The following is a 21,587-nucleotide window of genomic DNA, read 5'->3' on the forward strand; positions in this document are numbered from 1 at the left end:
AGGGTCCCGGGACCTCCGATTGAGCTAAGTGAGAAGCGGCGCCGGGGAGGGGGCTGAGCATCCTCTCCCCGCGGCGCCGGGCCGGGAGAGGAGGAGGCCGGGCGCCCGGCGTCCCGCCGCTCCGCCTGATGCTGGAGGGGCGAAGGTAGGCGCAGCCGGGGGGCCCGGGGGAGGGGGCTCGCTGGGCAACAAAGGACCGAGGGATGCGGGAGGCGGCGGCCGCCCCGGCCTGGTCGGAATCGGGGCGGCGGGCTGGGAGGTATTGTCGGGGCGTGGGAGAGGCCGGGGGTCGGAGCCGGGCGGTGGGCGTGAGCGGGAGCCGGGCCTCGGCTGCACCCCAACTTGCGCGCCTGCAGGTGAAGGGGCGCGCTGCCGGGGTCGGGGAGCGCTTCTCCCGCGGCCGGTCCCTTGGTGCGGGGTCGCCAGCACCCTCCGTGTCCCCACCAGAGGCGAGGCTCCTGCGCGTCTGCTGGGACCAGCCGATCCCTCCCGCGGGCAGCGCGCCTGGGCGCGTCGCGGGGCTCCCTGGACTCATACCCGGGGGCACAATCTGGTGGGCGCGGCCACCCGGACCCCACTCCAGACCCGGGTCTTGGAGAACGCTCAGCCCCTGCCCCGCCGGCCGAAGTCGCCAGGCCAGTGCCCTTTGCAAAACTTGGTAGAAGTACGTGGCTGAGGGGTTGAAGGGAGACGGGGAACGGGCGTTTTCCCTCAGGGTTGCCCCCCCAAGCTGGCGCTGGTGGCTGGTGAGGCAGCAGATTTTCTGCCCTCCCCATAGGGAGGGGCTGCGGCCTCCAAGGATGCTTCGCTGGGCCTCCTGGGCCCGCCGGATCCAGCGCTTCAGGCGGGGCCTGGGTGGGGCGGGTGCCCAAGGGGCACTGCCACGCAGGCCTCAGCCCCACCCCAGGAAGGATGGGCAGAGGGGGGACCTTTGGGAGCAACCACACATCTAGGGGTGCCTTCCCCAACCTCTGATGCCCCACGTCTCCCTTCTGGATGAGAAGTGGAGTCCAGAGTGAGGGTCACTGCCCTGACCCTGTAAGATGCCCAAGGAGGCTAGTGGGGCCGTTCAGGGGAGCCGGCACAGGACAGGAGGGTACAGGGAGCACCACGGGCAGCTTCACCTCCAGGGTGCGCAGACTACGCACCAGTTGTAATGTAAACAATGAGTCCTCATTCATGCAGCTGCTGTCACCTGGCTTTGCACTGGGGGAGGGCTTGCAGGTACACTGAACTGAGCCTGGCCTTCCCTGGGGAGCTGGGCAGCAGTATTTGATGGGTGCAGTGATGGGGAAGCTGGGAGCATGGAGGAGGGTCACCTGGAGGATGGGGAAGCTTGATGGAGCATCTCGTGCAGAAGTTTGCTGCTCGGATGCTAAAGGGGGCTTCAGGTAGGGCAGAGAGAGCCGAGCCAGGGCTTGGAGTGGGAATGGGGCTGGTGGCCTGGTGGGTTAGGAGCAGGTAAGGATTTGGGTGATGGGGCATGGAGTTTAAGGCAGGGGAAAGTTCTGTTACAGAAGGACTGGTTGGGCTCCTGCTTTCCCAGGTGGGGCCTTTCAGCGCCCTCCTCCGTGAAACTCGGAGAGCCCAAGGTGCATTGGTGACTGTAGTGCTTGGCCCCGGGTGGTATGTTGGGGTCAGGCTCCAGGATGGGTGGAGGAGGAGCAGGAGCGAGCGCCAAAGACAGCAAGACCTGGTGGAGGGGGTCTGGGAGGAGCCTTGGCTCACACCAGTGCACACCTGTAAGCCCTCAGGTGCACCCAGCAGGGAAGGTAGAGCCTGGAACTCTGCCCCCAGACCATGAAATCCCAAGTGGGGGATCCACCCAGAGGCTCCACTTCCTTTCAACATCTGCCTTAGCTGCTGGCATCTTTGTGGTTACGAGTTCGGATGCTAGAAACTGACTAGTTGTGCGCCCTCAAACAAGACCCCCCACATCTCTTTGCCTCAGTTCCCCATCCAGAGAAAGAAGACATTGATGGCACCTCCCTCTTAGGGGTGTACAAGGAGAGGATTGGATGGACATGTGTGTGTGATGCCCACAATGGAGTGGATGGCCAGGTTTGTTGCTGCCACAGAGGGGTGGCCCTTCAGCCTCCATTCTCAGCCATGGCGATGGGTGGCCCGGGTGGCGGGGCAGTCCTGCCTGCTAGCCCACGCCCTTCTCCCGCCCTGCTGTTCTCTGCCTCCTTGTGGCCTCCTCCCTGGCTGCTCCCCTGCTCCCATTCATAGCATGGGGCTAGCTCCCTCCTGCCCGCCTCTGCTGGGCCACTCTGAAGCTTGACCGTGTCTCCTAAAAACCACCCACCCTACCCTTGCTTCTAGGCCTGGAGGAGGAGGCTATATTTTTGACCCTGCTGGCTGCTGGCTGCTTTGGCCTGGGCTCTTAGAAAGAATGCCACTGACTGGAGCATTTATGAACAGCAGAACTTAATTTCTAATAGTGCTACAGGGTGCAAGATCAGGTGTCAGTATTGGTCAGGCAGGGCCTCTTTCGGGTGGCTGTTTCTCTTCCTGCCGCACATGGTGAAAGGGCTCGGAGTGGAGCTCAGTGGGATCTTTTATAAGGCCATCAGTCCCATTATGAGGGCTCCACCCTTATGAGCTAAGCACTGAAGGCCTCACCTCCTAATACCATTACAGGGAGGGTTGGGCTTCAAAACAGCATTGGGGGATGAATTTTGTGTAGGTAAAACAACAGCAACAACAAAAAAGCCCACCACATAGTGAGTGCCTACTCTTTGCCAGGAATTGTTTCAAGTTCTTTAAATGCATGCATGAGTTTGTGGTTACTTTAATAGCATTGCCTGCACGCTCCAGATGAGGGAAGCAAGGCAAAGAGCAGTTACCCGGTTCCTTGCAGGGTTTGCTGAGCACCTACCATGCGCTGGTCCCTTCCACCACACCGTTCCACCCACCTGTCCCTAGAGCTCAGTCTTGACCGTGCCTTCCTCAGCACCCCACCCCATGACTCAAGTAGAGCCCGAACGCTCTCTGGCTCCCAGGAGCCACCCCGCCTGCGCTGCTGCCTGCCCCGACAGCTCCCCTCTGTGAGCTGTGCCCAGTGCCCTGGACTCCACGCAGGCCTGGGGGGGTGGGCTGGAGGGGCCCTGACACAGGTCTCTGGGATTGTTAGGGTCCCGGGACCTCCGATTGAGCTAAGTGAGAGAGGAATTAGGAGGGAGAGGGAATTTGTGTGGCCAGCACGCCAGGCGGCCCGGCTCCCCCAGGACCCAGAGCTGGCGGACAGCCCCTCCTCGCCGTCCTTTCTCTGGACTGCGGCTTCGCTCGAGCCTCCTCGGGCATCTGTCCCCCTGTGCTCACTGTAGGCTCAGGTTGTTGGCCCGGCTGCTCCGAGTGGTGGCTTCACTAGAGGCCACGGGCCCTCCCAGGGGTGCTTCCTTCAGTCTTGGGGTGTCAGACTCTGGTTGGCCCCCCTTGGGTGAGGGCCCTTACCCCATCTGCTCTGCTGGTGGGGTCAAACCATGTGATCGTGGGCTGGGGGTGGGAGGCAGTGCTGGTACAACGGGGGCTGCACTGTGACGTGCGGGGTGTGCTGGGGCGCCAGGCGGGTGGGGACATGGCCTCTCTCGAGGAGGGAGAGCAGATCCACGGTCAATTACATGTGGTGCCACTCAGCAGTCTGATTAGCTGGGAGAAACCCGAGCTGCTGAACCGCCCTGTGTGTGGGAGGGCGCAGGGTGGCAGGCTGAGCCGGCAGGCTCCTCCCGTCCTGTCCAGCAGCAGCCAGCCCAGGGGCAGAGGAGCGCCCCTTTGGGTCTTGGAGATGTCCCCAGCCCCGGCCCTCCCCTCCCCCACCCCCTCCTCTGGGCTGCTTGGCTGGTAAATTCGGCACAGAGAACTAGTAATCCAGAACGCATGTTTCCAGAGGAAATGCTTCAAATGATAATGAAATGTTTCCCTCCTGAATAGACAGCAGAGCCTGTCAGGTGGTTCTTATTAACAAGGCATAAATTTGGGGCCTTGTCCACTTAGCGGCTTCCGTCTTCTCTGAGCAGCTCTTGCTTCCTCCCTGAATTCCAACTTTGGGGCAACTGCAGCCCAGAGAGATCCCCCATCTCAGTGCACTTCCTTCTTTGCCCTGTTGACCTCTTGGCCATGAGAGGGTGGGAATTCAGGTTCAGGACAGGGAGGGGGATTCCTGGCTTCCCAGGCGCCCCTGGCTTCGTAAGCAATCGGGATGTCCAGGCAGGTCTGGCCGCAGCTGTTTGGGTGCCCCGGCCCACTCCAGTTCCCCATCCTGCCTGTAAGAAGCCTGTAATGCACCCTGGTTCATTACGAGGGCACCAGCCCTCCTGAAAACGCAAAACCTCAGTCCCATTCAGAAACACTGAGGGCCAGAGTGGAAGTGGTCGTGCCCACTGGGGTGACTGCCTGGGAAAGCTTGCTCAGGGAGGTGGGCAAGCGGGAAGGGGTGGTCTGGCCTACGAGGCGTCTGGGGTCTGCAAGTGGGCGGGGTCTGGAAGTGGGCTGCGTCTTGAAGGGTGGGCCGGCCGGGGCAGCGCAGGAGCATCTTCCTGATGGGCAGCAAGGGGTGGCGTGTCCAGTAGGGGTGTCCGGGTAGGGCCATCACGCAAGTGTGAACCCGGGGAGCGACCTTGTTGTCTTTGGGGATCCTGCTGCCTTGAATCCTGACTCTGCCCCTCCCCTGCTCTTATGCAGATACTGCTGCCCCGCACAAGTTCATTTGCCAAGTTCATTTGCGGGTTTTTTCACTCAGCTTCCAGGGGTTTTTCAGGCAAAGCTGTGCCGGGCACAGGGGGCATGAAGGGAGGGGAGGAGGACACTCCAAAGGGTGTTGTGTGTTCTCCATGTTATTCCAAAAAGGACTTGAGGTGGTTTACAAAAAGCACGTATGATAAGACGAAAAATAAGTGAGATAATTGGGGAAAAAGAAACCCAGAGTAACAAAAGTCACCGGAAGCCAGAGAGGATCTGCATATTCTATTCGGGGAAACTTGACTCGGAGCTTTCTAGGCAGCCTGGTCTGAGGGGGAATAGGAGTTTGGTAGGTGTGTGCTACATATAACATCAAAGCCTGCAGGGGGCCTGGGGCTCCAGCTGGGCTGCGCACCCCAGCAAGCCCAGTCTGCACTGCAGAGGGAAGGGCCGCCGCTCCCTGGTCCTCTAACTCTCCTCCCAGAGGGTCCTTACCAGCGGCTGCAGGGAGCGAGGACTGGGCTGGGGCTCACATCCGGCCCTCCATGGGGATGAACCAGTAGCTAGGCAGGTCCCTCTCCTCAGGGATCCTCAGGGACCCCCCTGTCCCGGGGGCGGAAGAGGGGTTATACAACCTACAGCCTAGTGTAGAGAGCTTTAGGCGAGGGCATCCCATGGAACAAAGGGTGGGGTGCCTTTAGGAGTAGTGGGAAGGTGGGGGGGTAGGGTTTGGAGCCAGACACTTTTTGGGGGGGTGGGGAGAGCAGGCCCAGGAGGCAAGACCAGTGGCTGGTGAGGGCTGAGCAGGCTGTCGGAGGTGCTGAGACTTCCACCTTGGCACCCAGTGCTGTGGGGTACCCTTCTGACCTCTTCCCTAAATCTCTACCCTTGTGCCCCCATCCCGGCTGCCTGGAAGAGAAATGGTCTTGGTTAAAGAGAAGTGGCTAAGAGCATGGACTCTGCCAGGGGGCCTGAGTTCAGTTCTGCCTCTGCTGCGGATTGGTTGTGTTAGCCCGGGCAAGTGACAACCCCTTGGCCTCTGTTCCCTAGTTAGTAAAGTGGCGTTCGTGACCGTGTCTGTGCAGGGCTGTTGTGACAACTAAAGGAGTTCATATTTGTAAAGTTTACAGGGTGGTGGCCAGCACAGACCAAATGGTACATGTCTGTGGTTCCTCCGGCTGGAGCACCCCAGCGGAGGGCGGGGCCCCACCTTCCCCCAGCCCCCGACACCAGGTGTACCACACATGTTCTGAGGTCCACACAGTGAAGAAGCAGGCTCCTGGAGCGAGAGTGATGCGGGCCCAACGCTTCTCCCCCTGCAGCAGGCCAGCCCTGTCCAGCAGACTCCCGTGTTGCCACCGTTGCTGGTAGTAACTGCTGTTCGGCCCAGGAGAGCCTTGCAGGACAGCTGAGTCCACTGGAGCAGGGCCTGGGAGTGGACCCGAGCCTCTGCTCGGTCTCCTGCAGCTCTCTGCAGCTCTCTGCCTGCCTCATTGCTCCGGTGAGCAATGCCCTGTGCTGGATGCTGGATTTCCATCAGGATTTTTGAGTCACTCAAAATGTTGCAGTGCTTTTCTGGCCTTCTCTGAGATGGCCCCAGCTCGAGCGAGTGTGGCCATGGGGCGTCAGCAAGCTTCTCTGAGCCTCCAGTTCAGCATGGGGAGGACAAGCGTGGCCAAGAAGGGCACTGAAGTACACTCCTGGCGTCCTCAGGCATCTGGGACTCGGGGCGAATGCTGGCGCTGTCCTAGGTACCGGCGCCCAGCAGCCCAGGTCTGCGGTGAACCTGCCCCCGAAATCTGTTCTCAGAGCGAGGCCAGGGTGCTTGCCAGCAGGCCGAGGAAGGGCATTGGAGGCAAAGCTGCAGATGTGATAGTGTGCGTGGGGGTGTCTGCGGCGTTCAGCCAGAATTTGGTGTCTGGGGGTGGGCAGGGGGAATGTTGCCTTTCTGGAAGCAATAAGGGAAAAACACTGACACTGAGGACTTGTTAGTAACTACGTACATCCCTGGTGCCCCCAGGTTCTGTCCCTGCTCCTCACCTTCCTGCCAGCAGCCTGGATTGCCCTTCAGAAGAGTAAACCGTTCCCTGACCTCGCTGGCTGGTGCCTCCCTCCTTCAGCCCACCTGACGTGCAGTTCCCCGGGTGCGAGGGACTCGCACACTGCTGAGGTCAGCTGGCTCAGCTCCCTTCCCCCAACCCCACTGGGGAAGTCTCAGAAGTGGGTGAGACCGTGGGGTGCTGACTCTGGTGCCCTGGAAGGCTGTTGCAGTACTCGTGTGTGCCACATCACCTCGCGGGGCCTGGGCCTGCCTGTGAGGTGCTCACACCGCTGTGGGGGAAGCAGCCGCTTGGTGAGTCCACACAGCCCGGCACCCCGCCCTGAGGCAGTGTGATGGGGGGACGGCCCAGAGCAGCGGCACTACCCTGGTTTAGTCCCCAGCTTCCCCCATTTCTTCTGTCCCTGCCACCAGCTACCCCCAGCCCAGGTGATTTTTACTAAAGTACACAAATCTTTATGAGGGCCGAAGAACTTGACGGAAGATGATACCCATACACAAAAGTGTGCGTGTTGCAATGGGCTCACTCTTTGAGTCTCCTAGACTGAGGCGCCGTGAAGCAGTACCCAAATTGAGACCAGAACCCACTGGCCCCTGCATCCCTCCCCAAGCCCCCTACTCAGCTCTCCTTCCGGTTTCTAGTTTGTGCCCCGCCCCCAAGGATGGCCCAGAACACTTTACCTGCCTTTGAACCTCACTTTGAAGGAAACAGTCAGATTCTGCGCCTTTATGTTTGGCCTCTCCCTAGAATCAATGTTCTTCTCTACTGTTTGTAGATTTGTAGTTTGTTTATTCTTATTGCTGTATTTCCTTCCATTGTGTGAATAAATCACGACCTACTCATCCTTGGGAGGACGGCTATTCAGGTTATTCTCAGTTTAGAAGGTGATGCAGGGGTTAAAGCACAGCATTATCAAGCAATCCGCAGCCACCGCAGCCGAGTTTAGTCCCCGCCAGGGGGCTGACCCACATGGCGCGGCAGACCTCTCCTGACCACCCACTGCTCCCCTCAGCAGTGTATTTCAGTAGATCTGCCTATTCTGCTCCCTACTCTGTCTCCGGTCAGTCTTCTCACCCCCCCCTCATCTCTGGCCTACACCCCAGTTCTTGTGTGCATAAATAAATCTTTACAAAAGACGCGCCCGTGATGGCGTGTACTCTGGTGCACGTGTGCACACATTTGTGTTAGGGGTGCGCCTGGGACGGCAATCGCTGAGCCCCAGGGTGGTGTGTGTTTGGCTTTAGCGTGGGTGCTTGGCTGTGCCCACCTGCTGCAGCGCAGGGACAGCCTGGAGAGCCCCATCCTCCCTCACTTGGCACAGGCCGTCTCGTCCTAGACATTCTGGGGGACTGTGGTGTGACCGTGATGACCAGTGACGGAGAACATCTCAGTTATTTCTCAGTAAAGCTGGGGGAGGGTGACTGTTGACCTTTCACTAAGCAGCAGGGCTCCCGGGCCACAGCGCAGGGCCGCCCTAGGCATAAACACCTCTTCTCATGAAGGGCTTGCTTACGTCGCATTCCGGTGTTTCTTACTTGATTTGTTGGGCTTCTTCTTATGTTCTGGATAGGACTCCTTTGGGGATTGCAAATATCAGTTTTCCATTCTGTGGTCTCTTCATGGAAACATTTGATGTGTGGATGCTCTTAATAATGTCCGGTCTCTCCATGTTTACCCTCATGTTTGACCCTTCCTGTGTCCTATTTAAGAAAAATTTGCCTTCAGGGTTATGACGATCTCCTTCCACGTCCTCTGAAAACTGTTGTTTTGCTTCTCACGTTTAGATGTGCTTGTATTGAGTGGATTTCTGTGTGTGATGCAGACCAGAGCATTCGTTTCCTGTGACTGCTCTACAAAATGATCACAATCTTAAGACAGACTTACCTATAATTCCTCTACAGTCACAGGTATGAAGGGCGTGTCCATGGGCTGCCTTCTCTGGGATTCACTTGTTCCTGCTTCCCTCTGGCATGTATAAGGACCTTGGCTATGACTGGGTCTGCTAGAAAATTCAGAGTAGTATTTGCATTTCAAGATCAGCTGATTAGCAACCTTAACTCCCTCTGTATCTTTAATTCCCCACTCTTGTATGCACTCACATCTTCACAAGGTCCAGGGATGGACATGGACATCCTTGCAGGCCATTACTTTGCCAGCCATGGGGAGCTCGTGGTTTGTTCCTCCACACAGATATCCAGGAGACCCAGCACCATTGACTAAAGAACACCCTTTGCTGCAGTCATTTTAGTTGCTTGGGCAAATTTTGATGGAGGTGGCATACCTGGCTGGTTGAGGAGGAGCAGCCAGGCGATGGGGTGGTTTTCCTGTCACTGCTCTGGCCTGGATGAGCTGATTCAGAAGGCCCGGAAGCAACAGGGAGGGCTAGTTGGGTCAGCCTGGCCATCAGAGCCCATTCCTCCCTGTTCTGTCCACCACTGGACTCTGACTCCATCTAGATTTGGGGGCCCTCCTGCCCAAGTTTTCTGCTGTTGGACAGAAGTATAAATATTTACTCTGTGACCTTGAATGAATGGCTTCTCTGTCCTGAGCCTCGGTTTCCCATTCTGTGAAATGAGAATCAGTGAGTCAGAGGGCAACTTGAGCGGCGGTGTCCCTGAGTCTGCCTCCCTGAGGCTGGGGGCTGGGCTCTGCCAGCACCACTCTGATGCCTGCCCAGCCAGGGACGGCCTCTGGGACCGTGTGCCCAGGCTCTGAGCATGCCAGCTGTGTGTGTGTGCATGTGCAGCTGTGCTTGTGCATGTGTGTGTTAGGCCCATCACTATCCCAATCTTCTTGGGGTCCCCTAGCCCCTGCCACAGGCTTACTGCTGTGCAGGCATGGGGCTCGCACAGCCTGGACTGACTCCAGCGTCCCTGGGGGCCCTGCTGACCGGGTGAGAGCAGAAGGGTGGGTGTGGGGACAGGGACACAGGCAGACAGGCGCCTTACCCGGGCTCTCCCTGGCTCGAGGGGCAGCTGGTGAGGCTCCAAGCTTTGGCTTCCGCCCTAAGCTGGCAAGACTCACAGGGAGGGGAACCTCCCTGCCCTGCTCCTTGCCTGCCAGTGGGCATTCTCACTTTACTGCTGGGTGAAATTCACTTGCAGACAAAACAAGCCTCCTTTCTAACCCTGAATGGGACAGCAGCTTGGAGTAGGCATTTGGGGAAAGTGGTCACGCCCACTGCTGAATTTCTTGTGGTGTAGGGTTTGGTGTGCTGGGTTCCCAGTGCAGGTATGAGTGTCGGGGGGCCCAGAGGACCAGGGACTGTGGTCACCATTGGTTGGGGGAACCCTGGCCTGGTGGTCTGCACCTGAGTGTGCTCACTTTGTTTGGGATCTACCCCCGCCGCTTCTGGGCAGGTAAACGTGGAGAGGAGAGGGACTGTTTTCTTTCTCTTCTCCTTGTGTGTGTCTTTAACTTAAAAAGACAGTAATTAGGAGATATTTTAGGCACTCAAAACAAAACAAAAAATACAGATGGGAGACGGTGAACAGCACTTGTGTACACCCAGAAGGGTTAAGAACAAGTCTAAACAGATGTATGGTTGACCCTAGAGCACTGGTGGGTTAGGAGTGCCGACCCCAGCCTCCCTCCCGCCGTGGAAGCCGGGCTTGCTTACAGCGGGCCATCCAGGTAGGCCAGTTCTGTGTCCGCTGTTCCGCCAACCCTAATCCGGATTGGTTGAATCCAGGAATTGAGGAATCCTTGGATGGAAAAAATCCATATGTAAGTGGACACATGGTCAAGCTGTGTGGTTCAAGGGTCAGCTGCAAAGAAAACCCCAGTTACTCGGCCCAGTGCTCCCCCGCCCCCGCCACGTTTCCGGACTGTTCCCTGGAGGCCTTCAGAAAGCACCCATGGGAAGCCCCTGCCTGGTCTGTGCACCTGTGGGGCGGCCCAGGCTCCTGCTCTTGCGACCGGCCCCCACCCACCTGCCCACCAGGTCTTGTTCCCAGGCCTTCCCAGCACTTAACACCAGGAGGCCCCATCTGGTGGGGTGGGAAATGGGATCTCCTGGCGGCTCAGATTTGCATTGCATTTCCCTTATGACTTGGAGGCCCAGCCTGGCATCCTCTCCTCCTCCCTCTCCTCCTGGAAAGCTGCCTCTTCATGCCGCTTTCAAGACTGAGTGTCCTGTGCGGTCTTTCTTCTCCCCCTGGGCCCCTTCCGTTACATGCTGGTGACTGCCACAGGTCTGCGCCCCTCTCCCTAACCTTGGGTGTCTCCTGTGACTCTCCAGAGGCCACACTCCACCACTCTGCCTCCTGGTCCCCCAGCTGCCTCAGCTACCTCCCACCTAGCATGTGCTGGCCCTTGCTTTCTCCCAGGTCCCTCCCATTGTCAAGAGAGTCTCCCCCTTGAACCCTGGGCACATCTGGGTGGCCACACCACCACTGCTCTTCAGCTCCCCTCTCCCTTGCCCCAGCACTGGCCTCTGTTGAAGTTCAGGCCTCGCTATGAGTCCCTGTCTCTCATGGGGACCTCCGGGGCCCCAGCACCAACCCCCTCTGCTGTCGCCTGACCTGGCAGTATGGTCTGTGCTTCAGTTTCCCCCTCCTGAACCCCTGCCCCTCTGTCCTCAGGTGCCCCCAGCACCTGCACCCCCACCCATGTTACAGACCTCCGCCCCGACCGTGTGGCGTGGTCCTGAGCCTTAGTGCTGTGAGCAGTGTGCAAGAGCTGCACTAAGTTTGGCTTCCCAGTAGCTCGGATGGAGGTGGGCGCTGGTGCCTGGCTGCCAGGCTGTCTGGTGAGGGGGGAGAAGGACCTGCTGCTGTCGGGGGTGCATCCGCGGCGGCGTCCTGCGAAGGCTTGCCTTCCCCGCAGGTCGGCCCAGGTGACAAGTAGCCGGGTCCCCCACTTGAGGCCCTTCGCGGGAGGCCTCTTCCTGGTGCTGCCTTCCTCCCGCTCTGGTGGTGCTGGCGTGCTGCGGATAGGCTTTCCATGCCCTATTTGGCACCCTCCCCTTCCGTCAGACTGCACCCTGGGCCATGGATTGGTGGAAAGTTCTTGGGCTTCGTCCCCACTGACACTGCAGGTTGCCACCCCCGGGCCAGTTGAAATGGACACCCTGAAATGCAGCCGGGGTTTGTCTTCAGTAAATGGCAGTTGAGTGCAGCACAAAGGGGCTGCCTGCCTGTTGGTCTGAGTGCCACCCCGCCTGCGGCTCTCGTCTGGACCCGAGTCCCAGGGGGAGGGAGGGCTGCCCAGGGCCTTCAGAAGACCGGAAGGTAGTGCCAGCTGTCCTTCCTGAGCATCTCCGGTGCCAGGCACTGAGGAACACTTGTGCCCGCCGACTCAGTTATCCACACTCTCATGGCGGGAGAGTAGTGCTTTCACCAGTTTATGTCTGATGAAACCGAGGCTCCAGCAGGGCCCCACAGCCATTCCTAGTGATCCCCCTAACAGGGGACTTAAATCTACTCCCTCCCCCGCTCCCCAGCCTCCTCCAGTGAGCTGCAGTGTGGCCAGAGGCCAATTTATCACCACATCCCAGCTTTGTCTAAGAACCCCCTTCCTCTCCCCCCAGAGCAGAGTTGAGTGATTAAGGGGTTAGGCTGGCCCCAGGCCTCCCCTTCTTCCTGTTTGCTATTTTTCTCCTCCAGTGGCCCCTTCCCCTTGCTTAGGAGGCCTGGGAGTGGGAGGAAAGGGCTGCTGCAGCCTCAGCGGTGATGTTGGGGCCAATGAATGCCTCTTAGTTCGATGGGAATAATAGGGCTCTCCCAGAGGCCAGGGGTCTCACAAATGTTAGTGCAGGCCTGGCCTGGGTAGTCCAGGGGCAATGGACAGCTGCTGAGTCGTGTGTGACTTTGTGCAAGTCCCCAAACTTCTCAGCTCACCCACTGCTCCCCTACAAGATGGCCATTTTCTCAGGCGTGTCACGAGGCCACAGACCCTCAGGGCCTGGCGCACAGTAACTCCTTCATGATGGAGGCTGTCAGCATTGTTGGGCCCAAGAGGGAGGGAGGGCAGCTGTGGGAGACTGGAGAACTCTTAGGAGGAACACCCCTTTGTCCTCTGAGCCACACAGGTGTGATTTCCTTTGGGGTTCCCAAATCACAGGCGTTGTGCCTGGCCCGAGGCGGTTGCTCAGAGAGGAGAGACTGCCACTCCACCCGGGCTTTTCCACAGGCTCCCAGAAGGCAAGATGAGGATAAGGGCTGAGCCGGAGATCCTGAGGTCTGTGTGGATTAAACATCCTGAGAGACTTCCTGGAGGAGGAAGCATCAGGCTAGGGTGTTCCATGCATAGGTGGTTGGAATAGGTGAGCTGACACATTCAGGGTGTGGGAGGTGGGTTAGCGAGGTGGTGGTCTGGGTCCCCAGTGGCAAGGCCAGTTGGAGCCTCCAAGGCCAAGGTTGTAGCCCTGATAGCTGCTTCAGAGGGCACACTGGCCAGTGCAGAGGTCACACCAGCCAGTTGGAAAGCCGTGGAGTCCGCAGCTGGCTGATCACGGCAAGTTCCACTCAGCCCTGAGGCCTGGGTGGGCTTGAGGAGGTGAGACGGCCTTATGGACCCCTCGCTCTTGGGGGCTGCACCATCTATTCACTCCACGGTGATTTACTGATCTCTTGTAGACACCAGGCATTGCTGTCACCACAGTGAACAGGACAGGCCAAGTCCCTATCCTCGTAGAGATGGACGCAGGGGGAGCACTGTGACTTTAGAAGGGGGCATTGGAGCAGATACTTGGAGGCAATGAGCCTGGATATGTGAGGGGAAAGTATTCCCAGTAGAGGGAATAGTGTAGGCAAAGGCCCGGAGGCTGTTGCCAGCACGGCCCCCATGAGTAACTGGGCAAGAACACGTGATGCCGTCAGGGCTGGACTCCTGCTGGGCCCTTGGGAAGAGTAGGGTCACGAAGAGTGACCTCCATAGGGCACAGTTCCTTGGGAATGAGCTTCCTAGGAGGGCCAGCTTCTGTAGAGCAGGGGAGCAGCCACATACCCCAACCTCACCAAGTGGCTCCAGGCCCAGAATTCCCACTGTCGGGGAATTAGTCAGGATTGGAATGTTGAATTGGGCCAGCACTAGAGGCCAGGCCAGAGCTGGCAGACACACCTCACCTGGGCATGTAGATGCCAGCACTGTGCCCTGGTGCAGCTCACGTTTCTCTGCTCGTGACTGGAAGTCCCCCACCCTTCAGGAGCTGTTCTTTCCCATGGCTGTACCAGGACGGATAATAGTGTTGCTGATTCATCCTGCTAGCCCATACTGAGGACACTTTTCTGCCATGAGCATATGGGCTAGCTTTTGTGTTAGCTGGTCTCCCAAATGTTCAGACTAGAGAAAACAATGTGTGCACGTGTGTATGTGTGTGTGAGCGAGAGAGACAGAGAAATTTGTTGGCTGATGCCAGTGAAGAGTTCAAGTGACCAGCTTCAGGCTCAGCTGGATCCAGGCCCTCTAGATCCAGGACACCATGCTGGCGAGGTTCCCTGGCAGCTGTCCCATGTGGTACGGGGTAGCCCTGCAGCCTCTGGCTTCTATCCCACACTCAGGTAGCCCTGGAGCGCAGCGAGCAAGGGCCCAGCAGGAGTCCAGCCCTGACAGTGCTTGTATCCTGAGTTCTTCCTCAGCTACTCATGAGGGCTCTGGCATGTGTCAGCCTGAAGGTGTGGCTGTTCAGGTCAGCCCACATAGGTCAGGTGGGTCAGAGTGAAGAAAAGGGAGTAATGTTCAGTGGGCTAAGGATGTGGCTTGTGGGGCAGCATCCCCTGCTGCCCAGAGGGCATGGGTTTCCCTTGTGCCTAAGTTCCCAAGGGCACTTCCGCCCAGAAGCCCCATAGTTCCAGCCAGCTCTGCCCTCTCCCCTTTGGACAGCTTGCTCCCGAGGGCAGAGGCTATTTTCTGCCTGTGAATCTGGGGTGGGGCAGGGCCTGTCTCAAAGTGAGCCCTTCTTGGACATTTGGGACAGGAGAGGGTGTGCAGAGGATGGTGGGAGAGAAGGCCAGGGCATGGTGGCTCTGTCTTCCGGCCTTTCCTGCAATCCCCCTGCAGGGAGCAGGAGGCGGGGGAGGGGGTTCCTTTCTCAGGAGTGTATTCTGTCAAGCACTGGCGTTCCCATGCAGCCCCTTCTCCTTAATCAGAAAGGCAGAGAGCTGCAGCAGCAAGGACAGGCAAGTCCCTGCTGCTGCAGGTCAAGGCAGGCGTCAGCTTCTCTGAGTGCATGTCCCTACTCCCGGTGGAATGGGCAGGTGCAGGGGTGAGGAAGCCAGGAGCTGGGATGCACCCTGTGTGGCAAGACTGGCTAAGGTAATTGGAGTTTCCTCTGTCTGGCCCTCATCAGGAGGGTATAAGGTGTTGGTTGGCCCTAGAGGGCCTTAGGGCCTTTAGAAAGTGACCCAGGGTTGTCGTGTGTGCCAGGACCCCCACTGGGCTGTGCTGTGCCCTTGTGATCCTGCTGTGGAACCACTGGGCTTCATCCAGGCATTGCTGCGGGCCTGTAGGCCAGCTCGCCTGATTGGCGCCTCCTGGCTTCAGGAGGAGGTGACCAGCATGTCCAGCTGGGTTCAGTGGACCAGGATGCATTACTGGAAGCATTGCCACGTGGGACCCACACTCGCTGCCACTGCCCTGCCTCGGTTTCTCTAGCTAGAGAAAGGGGTGATGAAGTGTTGCATCAGGCAGCAGCACACTGATAAAGAGATGGGAGTCATGAAGCAGGCTACATAATACAGGGTGCTGCTCAAGAGCAAGATCCTGGCCTTTTTATTGATAAGCCAGTCATACAGCATTAGTCATATTGGGAAGCAGAAAAGGAGAGGAGGGAGTAGAAGAAGCAGGGGAAGGGTGGAACTCCGCTTCTCATCTGCTGATAGCTTGGTATGTAGATCAAGCCCAGATTGCCCAGTCAGGATTGCAGTCTTATCAGTGAGGCATTCCACTGACTAGCTTCTGGGGTCCTTGTTATACATCAGTCAGTGGCCTCCGGGCATTCCTAGTCACACCTAGTGATGCATATATAAGTCAGGAGTAAGTTTATGGTCCGTCATCAGCTAGGCCCCTCCCTCCGCTCCCCCCTCCCCTGGCGCTCCCGGACATACCTCTTCATGCAAACCCTTCCCAGACTGATCTAGCTTTATGCTCTTATTTGATTTGAAAGGTGCCTCGTAGGGTTGGGCTCCTATGCTCAGGCCATTCTGATCTTGCTTTAGGAATACAGAACTGTAGGTAATAAAATGGAGGCTGGATAGGCCACTTAGAATTAGCAGGCCCACAATGAAGGGTTGAGGGTGCTGAAGTCCCTCTGTTGCCATCAGCAGGTGCTCTGGCATCTGGTGACATTATGACCCATTGCCGCCTTTTTCTTTCAGCAGGTGGTGATGATGGCGCAGAGGACGTGAGCTGTACCTCATCCACCCACTGAGTGGCACCACCATGCAGAAGCCCAGCGGCTTGAAGCCCCCGGGCCGTGGGGGGAAGCACTCGAGTCCTGTCGGCCGGACGTCCTCCGGGTCGGCTTCGGGCTCTGCGGCGGCAGCTGCAGGCTCCAAGGAAGGTGGGTAAGGCCAAGGTGGTGTGCTGGGGGTCTGGTGGGCGTGGCTTTCTAGAGGGAGCCCTGGGACAGGTCTCCTGTGCCTAGCCAGAGTCCAGCAGTTGAGGATGTTCTTCATGCTGACGTGATCCCTCACAAACTAACTAGCAGCGTGCACTGCCTCTTACTGTGTGTGTGCTTTGTTCCTTTTCTTGCTCCCCAGCTCTGGGAGGAGGGTGTCTGTTGGCTTCACTTAGGGATAAAGAAATGAGGTCCAGGGAGGCATGGCAGTGTGTCCAAGGTCACTCAGCCAGTAGCGCAGCCAGGACTCACACGTCAGACTCACTGGCCTCTCATGCCCACCCATTCCCCTTCCAGGCTGAGGTGCCTGGTGGAGCCGGTCCTAGCGCGGGCCACCCAGAGCTTGCTCTTAGCCTTTCCACACCTGAGCTCTGGCCTTCCACCTGGTGGGCAAGGCGTTCCAGCAGGGCAAGGGCACCAGTTTTGTGGACAAATGGGTAGAAAGAGCTGTTAGTTCTTTGCTTTTTCTTATGATGAAAATAAGATGGTCTGTGCCACCTTGGTAAGGTGACGCCAGGGGAAATTGCCTAGAGTCACACCCCTAGAGGCAACTATTACTACTCTGGCTTATGTCCACACATTTTTTGTTACCTGTTGGCCACTATGCTTCATGCACAAGTACAGTGTTCATATATCCATATGTATGTTTACTGTATACATGGTGCCTCATGTACCAGCAATCTGCTATGAAAAAGAATATAATCAAATGAATTTTTTCATTAGGAAAACGTCATATCTGTCTTTTTTTTTATTATTTTTTCTTTTTTTAAAGATTTATTTATTTATTTGTACAGAACTGGGGTACAGGCCAGAGATGCGGAGGGTGAGAGAATTCACCAGAGACAGAGTGGGGAGCAGAACAGGCAGATCGACAAAGTACACTGCTGAGGGGAGCAGTGGGCGGGTCAGGAGAGGTCTGCCACGCCATGTGGTAGCCTCCGGGGCAGGCGGGAATTGAGCTCCTGCGGAAGTGGCTCCAGCTTCCTAGTGCTGTGCTTTAACCCGCTGCGCCACCAGGGAGGGCCCATATCTGTCATTTTTAATGATTGTAAAATATTCTGTTCTTTCAACAAATGTCAGGAGCTGCTTTGTCGACACCATTCTTACCAGCAGAACTGAACAAAGACAGATGCATATGGCCCCATCCCTGAGGCGAGGGGTAGGCTTAGCTTCAAGTCTGATGGGAAAGTCTGAGTGTCATTTAACAGGGGCCCAACCAGATCTAGGTCAGCAAAGCCTTCTCTGTGTAGGGATATGTTAGCTGAGGTCTTGCAGTTGGCAACTCATAGATGAAGAGGGCGGGGAGTTCCAGGCAGAAGGAATAGCATGTGCAAAGGCTCAGCGGCAGCGGGGAGCTTGGTGAGTGTAGGGAGGATAAGAATGTGACATGGCTGGGACGTGACTGTGACAATGTGGTGAATGGGCGTGACCAGCTGGAGACAGCCTGGGCTGTGTGGGGAGTGTCCCTCTGTCCCAACAACAGTGGGGCCTGCTGGTGGGTTTTAAATCAAAATGAGTGTATTAGATGGAATGAGAACATTTTCCTTACCTGTTTTCTGCAGTTGAAAATTGTGGTTGTTTCTTGCTGTTCATTTTGATAAACGAATGATATTGGGATGGATACCTTCAGGCATAGATCATTGGTTTGATTACATTCTAGCCAGCAGGGTAAGACCCTGATAGGGACAGAATTTTGAAGGACAAAAACAGCCAGAGGTTAGACAATCTGGCCCTGGGTGGGGCCAAGGAAAGGCATAGGCAGCTGGCAGAACCGGTGCTGACAGCCAGCCCCGCAGTTGGAGAGGGTAAGGGGCCATGCTGTGGGTCGTGGGCAAGTGGACAGGCTCATTTGAAGGTCCAGACACCCCCTCCCCAGCGACAGATTCCCCTTTACTCAGGAGAGGCATTCCTGAGCAAACAGAAGAAAATACAGGAAAGGCAACAGTGAAAGGACATTTCAGGGAGAAATGGGTGCAGCCAAGGCCTGAAGAGGGGTGAGTTTCTTAGGAGAGGAAATACGTGTGTAGGGAGGGAAGTGGGGCTGGAGGGGAGGCAGAGGCAGATGGTGAAGGGCGGGGGGTTGGGGAAGGTGTGAAGGCGGCTCTAGTTTGGGGGGGGACGGCCTTGCCCAAGCCCCTCAGGCCACTGCAGGACAACAGAGTGGGGTGAAGAGCAGGGTGAGGAGACCAGGGAGCAGGCACTGGTCACGGCACTCACTGCCCACGACGGGTGGCGGTCAGGGAAGACTTCCTGGAGAAAGCACAAAGGAGGTGAGCCTTGTGGAGGGAGAGGAGTGGGAGCCGAAGGAAAAAGAGAGAGAGAAAGCATGGGCAAAGGCACTAAATGGGCTTGAGCTCCCTGGAGCAGCAGCAAGGGTGGGGGAGGCCACTAGCTGGAGAAGGGCCTTAGCCAGGCCTGACCTTGACCCTTTTCTCAACTGGAGAGAGCCCTGTGGCACTGCCTGGGTTCTTTCCTGTTGTTCTCTCTGCTAAGAAGGTTCTGAATTCTGGGTCTGTACTAGCTCTTTTTTTTTTTTTTAAGATTTATTTATTTATGCATATAAGAACTGGGGTACAGGCCAGAGATGCAGGGGGTGAGAGGATTCACGAGAGACAGAGTAGGGGAGGAATGGGGAACAGAACTGGTGAATTGACTGATTGTACTGCTGAGGGCAGCAGCAGGCGGGTCAAGAGAGGTCTGCTGCGCCCTGTGGGTCAGCTCCCTGGCCAGGGATAGAGCTCATGCTGCTGTGGCTGTGGAGAGCTTCAGCCCCTTGTGCTGCCAGGGACGGCCTCTGTGCTCGCTCTGATGCCCCTCCTCACTCCACCCTATGTGGCCCTGGAAGAGTTACTTACTCTCTCTGAGCTAAAGGGATAATGTCTGTCTGAAGGGAATCAAGTGAGTTAACGAATGTGAAGTGCCAGTAGGTATAGAAAATTCATTTGTAGAGTTATTTTCTTTTCCTTTCACCATGGAAATTTCATAAAAGAAAAGTTTAAAGCAATAAAAGAAGAAACATCCATTACTCGTGCACTTAGTCTAATCCTAGCCACCAATGTGGTATGTTCCTTTCCAACCTTTTTTACCATGACACTTGTTGTTTTTAAGCAATTAAATCATGGGCTGTTCTCAATTTTGTTTCTTGCATTTTCTTTTCTTGTTACATTCTGTGGGCAGTGCCCCCTGGACGGTGGCTGTATCTGTATCTCCTTTGTCATGTTGTCTGCACAGCAGTCCCTGTGGGGGACCACGGGGTGACATGCTGGGGGGTTTTCTAGTGACAATGCTCATGCTCTGGGAGACCCTGAGGCCAGAGCTGGGTGGTCTGACTCTGCATGGCCCCCAGAGGCTAGGCTGCCCAGAGATGAATAGATGAATGCCCCATTGATTAGAGCACCCCTCCCCGCAACCCCCCCTCCACCCAGTCTGACATGGGGTGGACGGGTGCTTGGAAAGGCTGCACTGGGTTTGGTAGTGCCCTCCCAGTGTCTCTGGCTCCCCATAGGTCTGAGGAGACAGCTAGGCTGGAGGGAGTAGGATCAGGCAGTGAAGCCCCAGAGGGGAGGGAGCAGAGGGCCTGCATGGCTGCTTTTGTTCCTACCCCAAGACCTCCTAGCCAGTCTCTGGAGAGGAGGAAGATGAGAGTGCCAGGGGAGGGCTCCACTCCCATGTGCCCTCCAGCTCCCTCACGCACCCAGGGAACTGGTCCTTTGCCCACCACTGCTGGAGTGCCTGGCCCACCTGAGTCTGCGGCAGGCACCGGAGCACCGAGAGATGGGCCTGGTGGAGGCTGGAGCCTGGCGCTGGCCTAGCAGGGCGGTAACAAGCTAAAGTCTGTTCTGGGAATCTGGGCAGTGGCTGGCTCCCAAAGCATGAGCTCAGCCTCTGGCAGAGGGTCTAGCCAGGGGCCGGGCCTGGACTGATGCCCCTGCCCCCCGCCCATGTTGATGGGGCCTCTGTTCATGCCCAGAGCCATGACCCACAGGGAGCAGCAGGGCCATTTGGGGCCTCTCTTGTATCAGGAGGTGTGCAGGGCTGGAGAGTGGTCAGAGAAGGGTGGTCTGGGACCACCTGTGGGGCCCTTGAATGGGGCAGTCTGTTGGGCAGCCCAGCAGGGTGAAATGGAGCAGGCTATCAGGGAAGGTCTGGCCCGTGGGTGACTTCAGTAGGAAGATCCGCACGAGGAGCAAGGACCAAGACTGAGCAGCCAGGCAGAGGGCGCCCCGACTGAGGCCTGCACTTGCAGTCTGAGGACCACCGAGCAGTGCAGAGTTGGGTTGACGGGCAGGAGATGGGCCCTGAGGGATCTGAGGGCTGAGACTAGTGGAGCCTGGCTTTGGAATTACCCAGGGCTGACGTGAAGAGAAGGGGGATTAGCTCTGGGGGAGACAGACATCACAGCCTGGCTTCCTAGGAGCTTTGGGTGTAGGGAGAGAGACAAGGTAGAAGCTCAGCCACGAGGGGGTGGGGCGGTGTTCATGCTGTTGCTGTCAGCGAGGCCGGAGTGACTGGGGCAGTTGAGGATGGGGGCCTGTTAGTGTACGCGCTCCCACAGTGTTGTCTAAGTTCTGACAACATCTGAGTCCCACTCTACAGTAGAGGGGAGTAGACATGGGAGATTGGCCCATGTCACCTAGCTAAGTAAATGGCAGAGGCACAGGACCCAAACCCCTGCACCCCTGGGAAAGAGAAGAACGTGGCAGCCTATGAACAGGGTAGCCTTTCCTGGGGTCCCATCTCAGTTGGGCCAGGACAGGCCTGGATGTCCCCTTTACCATAATAAGAAGGGTCTGGGGTAACCTGGGGTGACTTGCAGGGCTGCAGTTGCGCTCCCTCCCTGGGGCAGGCAGGTCCTCACAGGGTGTCTCCCATCCTTGCTCTGGCTCTGGCGTCTGACCCCAGCGAAGTGAAGAAGCCAGCTCTGGAGTGAACGAGTGTCTTGTCCCCCTTCTTTCTCACCAGTAGCCATGACAGAGCTTCTTCTCACTCCTATTTTGGAGAAGAGAACACACAGCGTGCAGCTTTTTGCTGAGTTGCCCAGAGTTATGGTGCCCAGGACCACAAGGCCAGCCTTGAGGTGCACCCTGGGCTGGCTCAGGCCTCTGGCATCTGCTGCCTCCCCTGGCGTCAGGATGGGGCCGGAGGCCTGAGTCCATTCACAGCCCTGCACTCTTGGCTCACACCTGCCCCTGTGGGATGACCAGTCTACTCATTAGGTCACAACTGTCCCCAGTGTGCTTCTGACCTTCCACCATGCTGGGGACTCAGAAGGTAAAGGATGAGATTGG

At 57.3% G+C, this 21,587-nt stretch overlaps 1 protein-coding gene across 5 annotated transcripts in view; it reads left to right on the top strand.

The window, feature by feature from the left end:
• Window positions 1-29: 29 nt before the first annotated feature.
• The window catches only part of CLIP2 (CAP-GLY domain containing linker protein 2), a 67,389-nt gene continuing 45,831 nt past the window's right edge, over window positions 30-21,587 (top strand). For 3 of the 5 annotated variants that reach the window (XM_012729013.1, XM_012729015.1, XM_012729016.1), the window contains exons 1-2: window positions 41-145; window positions 16,058-16,242. In XM_012729013.1, coding sequence (XP_012584467.1) covers window positions 16,122-16,242 — 121 coding nt within the window. In that variant the 5' untranslated portion in view covers window positions 41-145; window positions 16,058-16,121. Of the gene's footprint in view, window positions 146-16,057; window positions 16,243-21,587 lie in introns of all 5 variants that reach the window. The other 2 variants (XM_012729014.1, XM_012729017.1) reach the window with 1 other exon arrangement.

The sequence above is a fragment of the Condylura cristata genome, unplaced genomic scaffold (assembly GCF_000260355.1).
Source record: "Condylura cristata isolate star-nosed mole 26May11 unplaced genomic scaffold, ConCri1.0 scaffold00024, whole genome shotgun sequence".
NCBI lineage: Eukaryota > Metazoa > Chordata > Mammalia > Eulipotyphla > Talpidae > Condylura > Condylura cristata.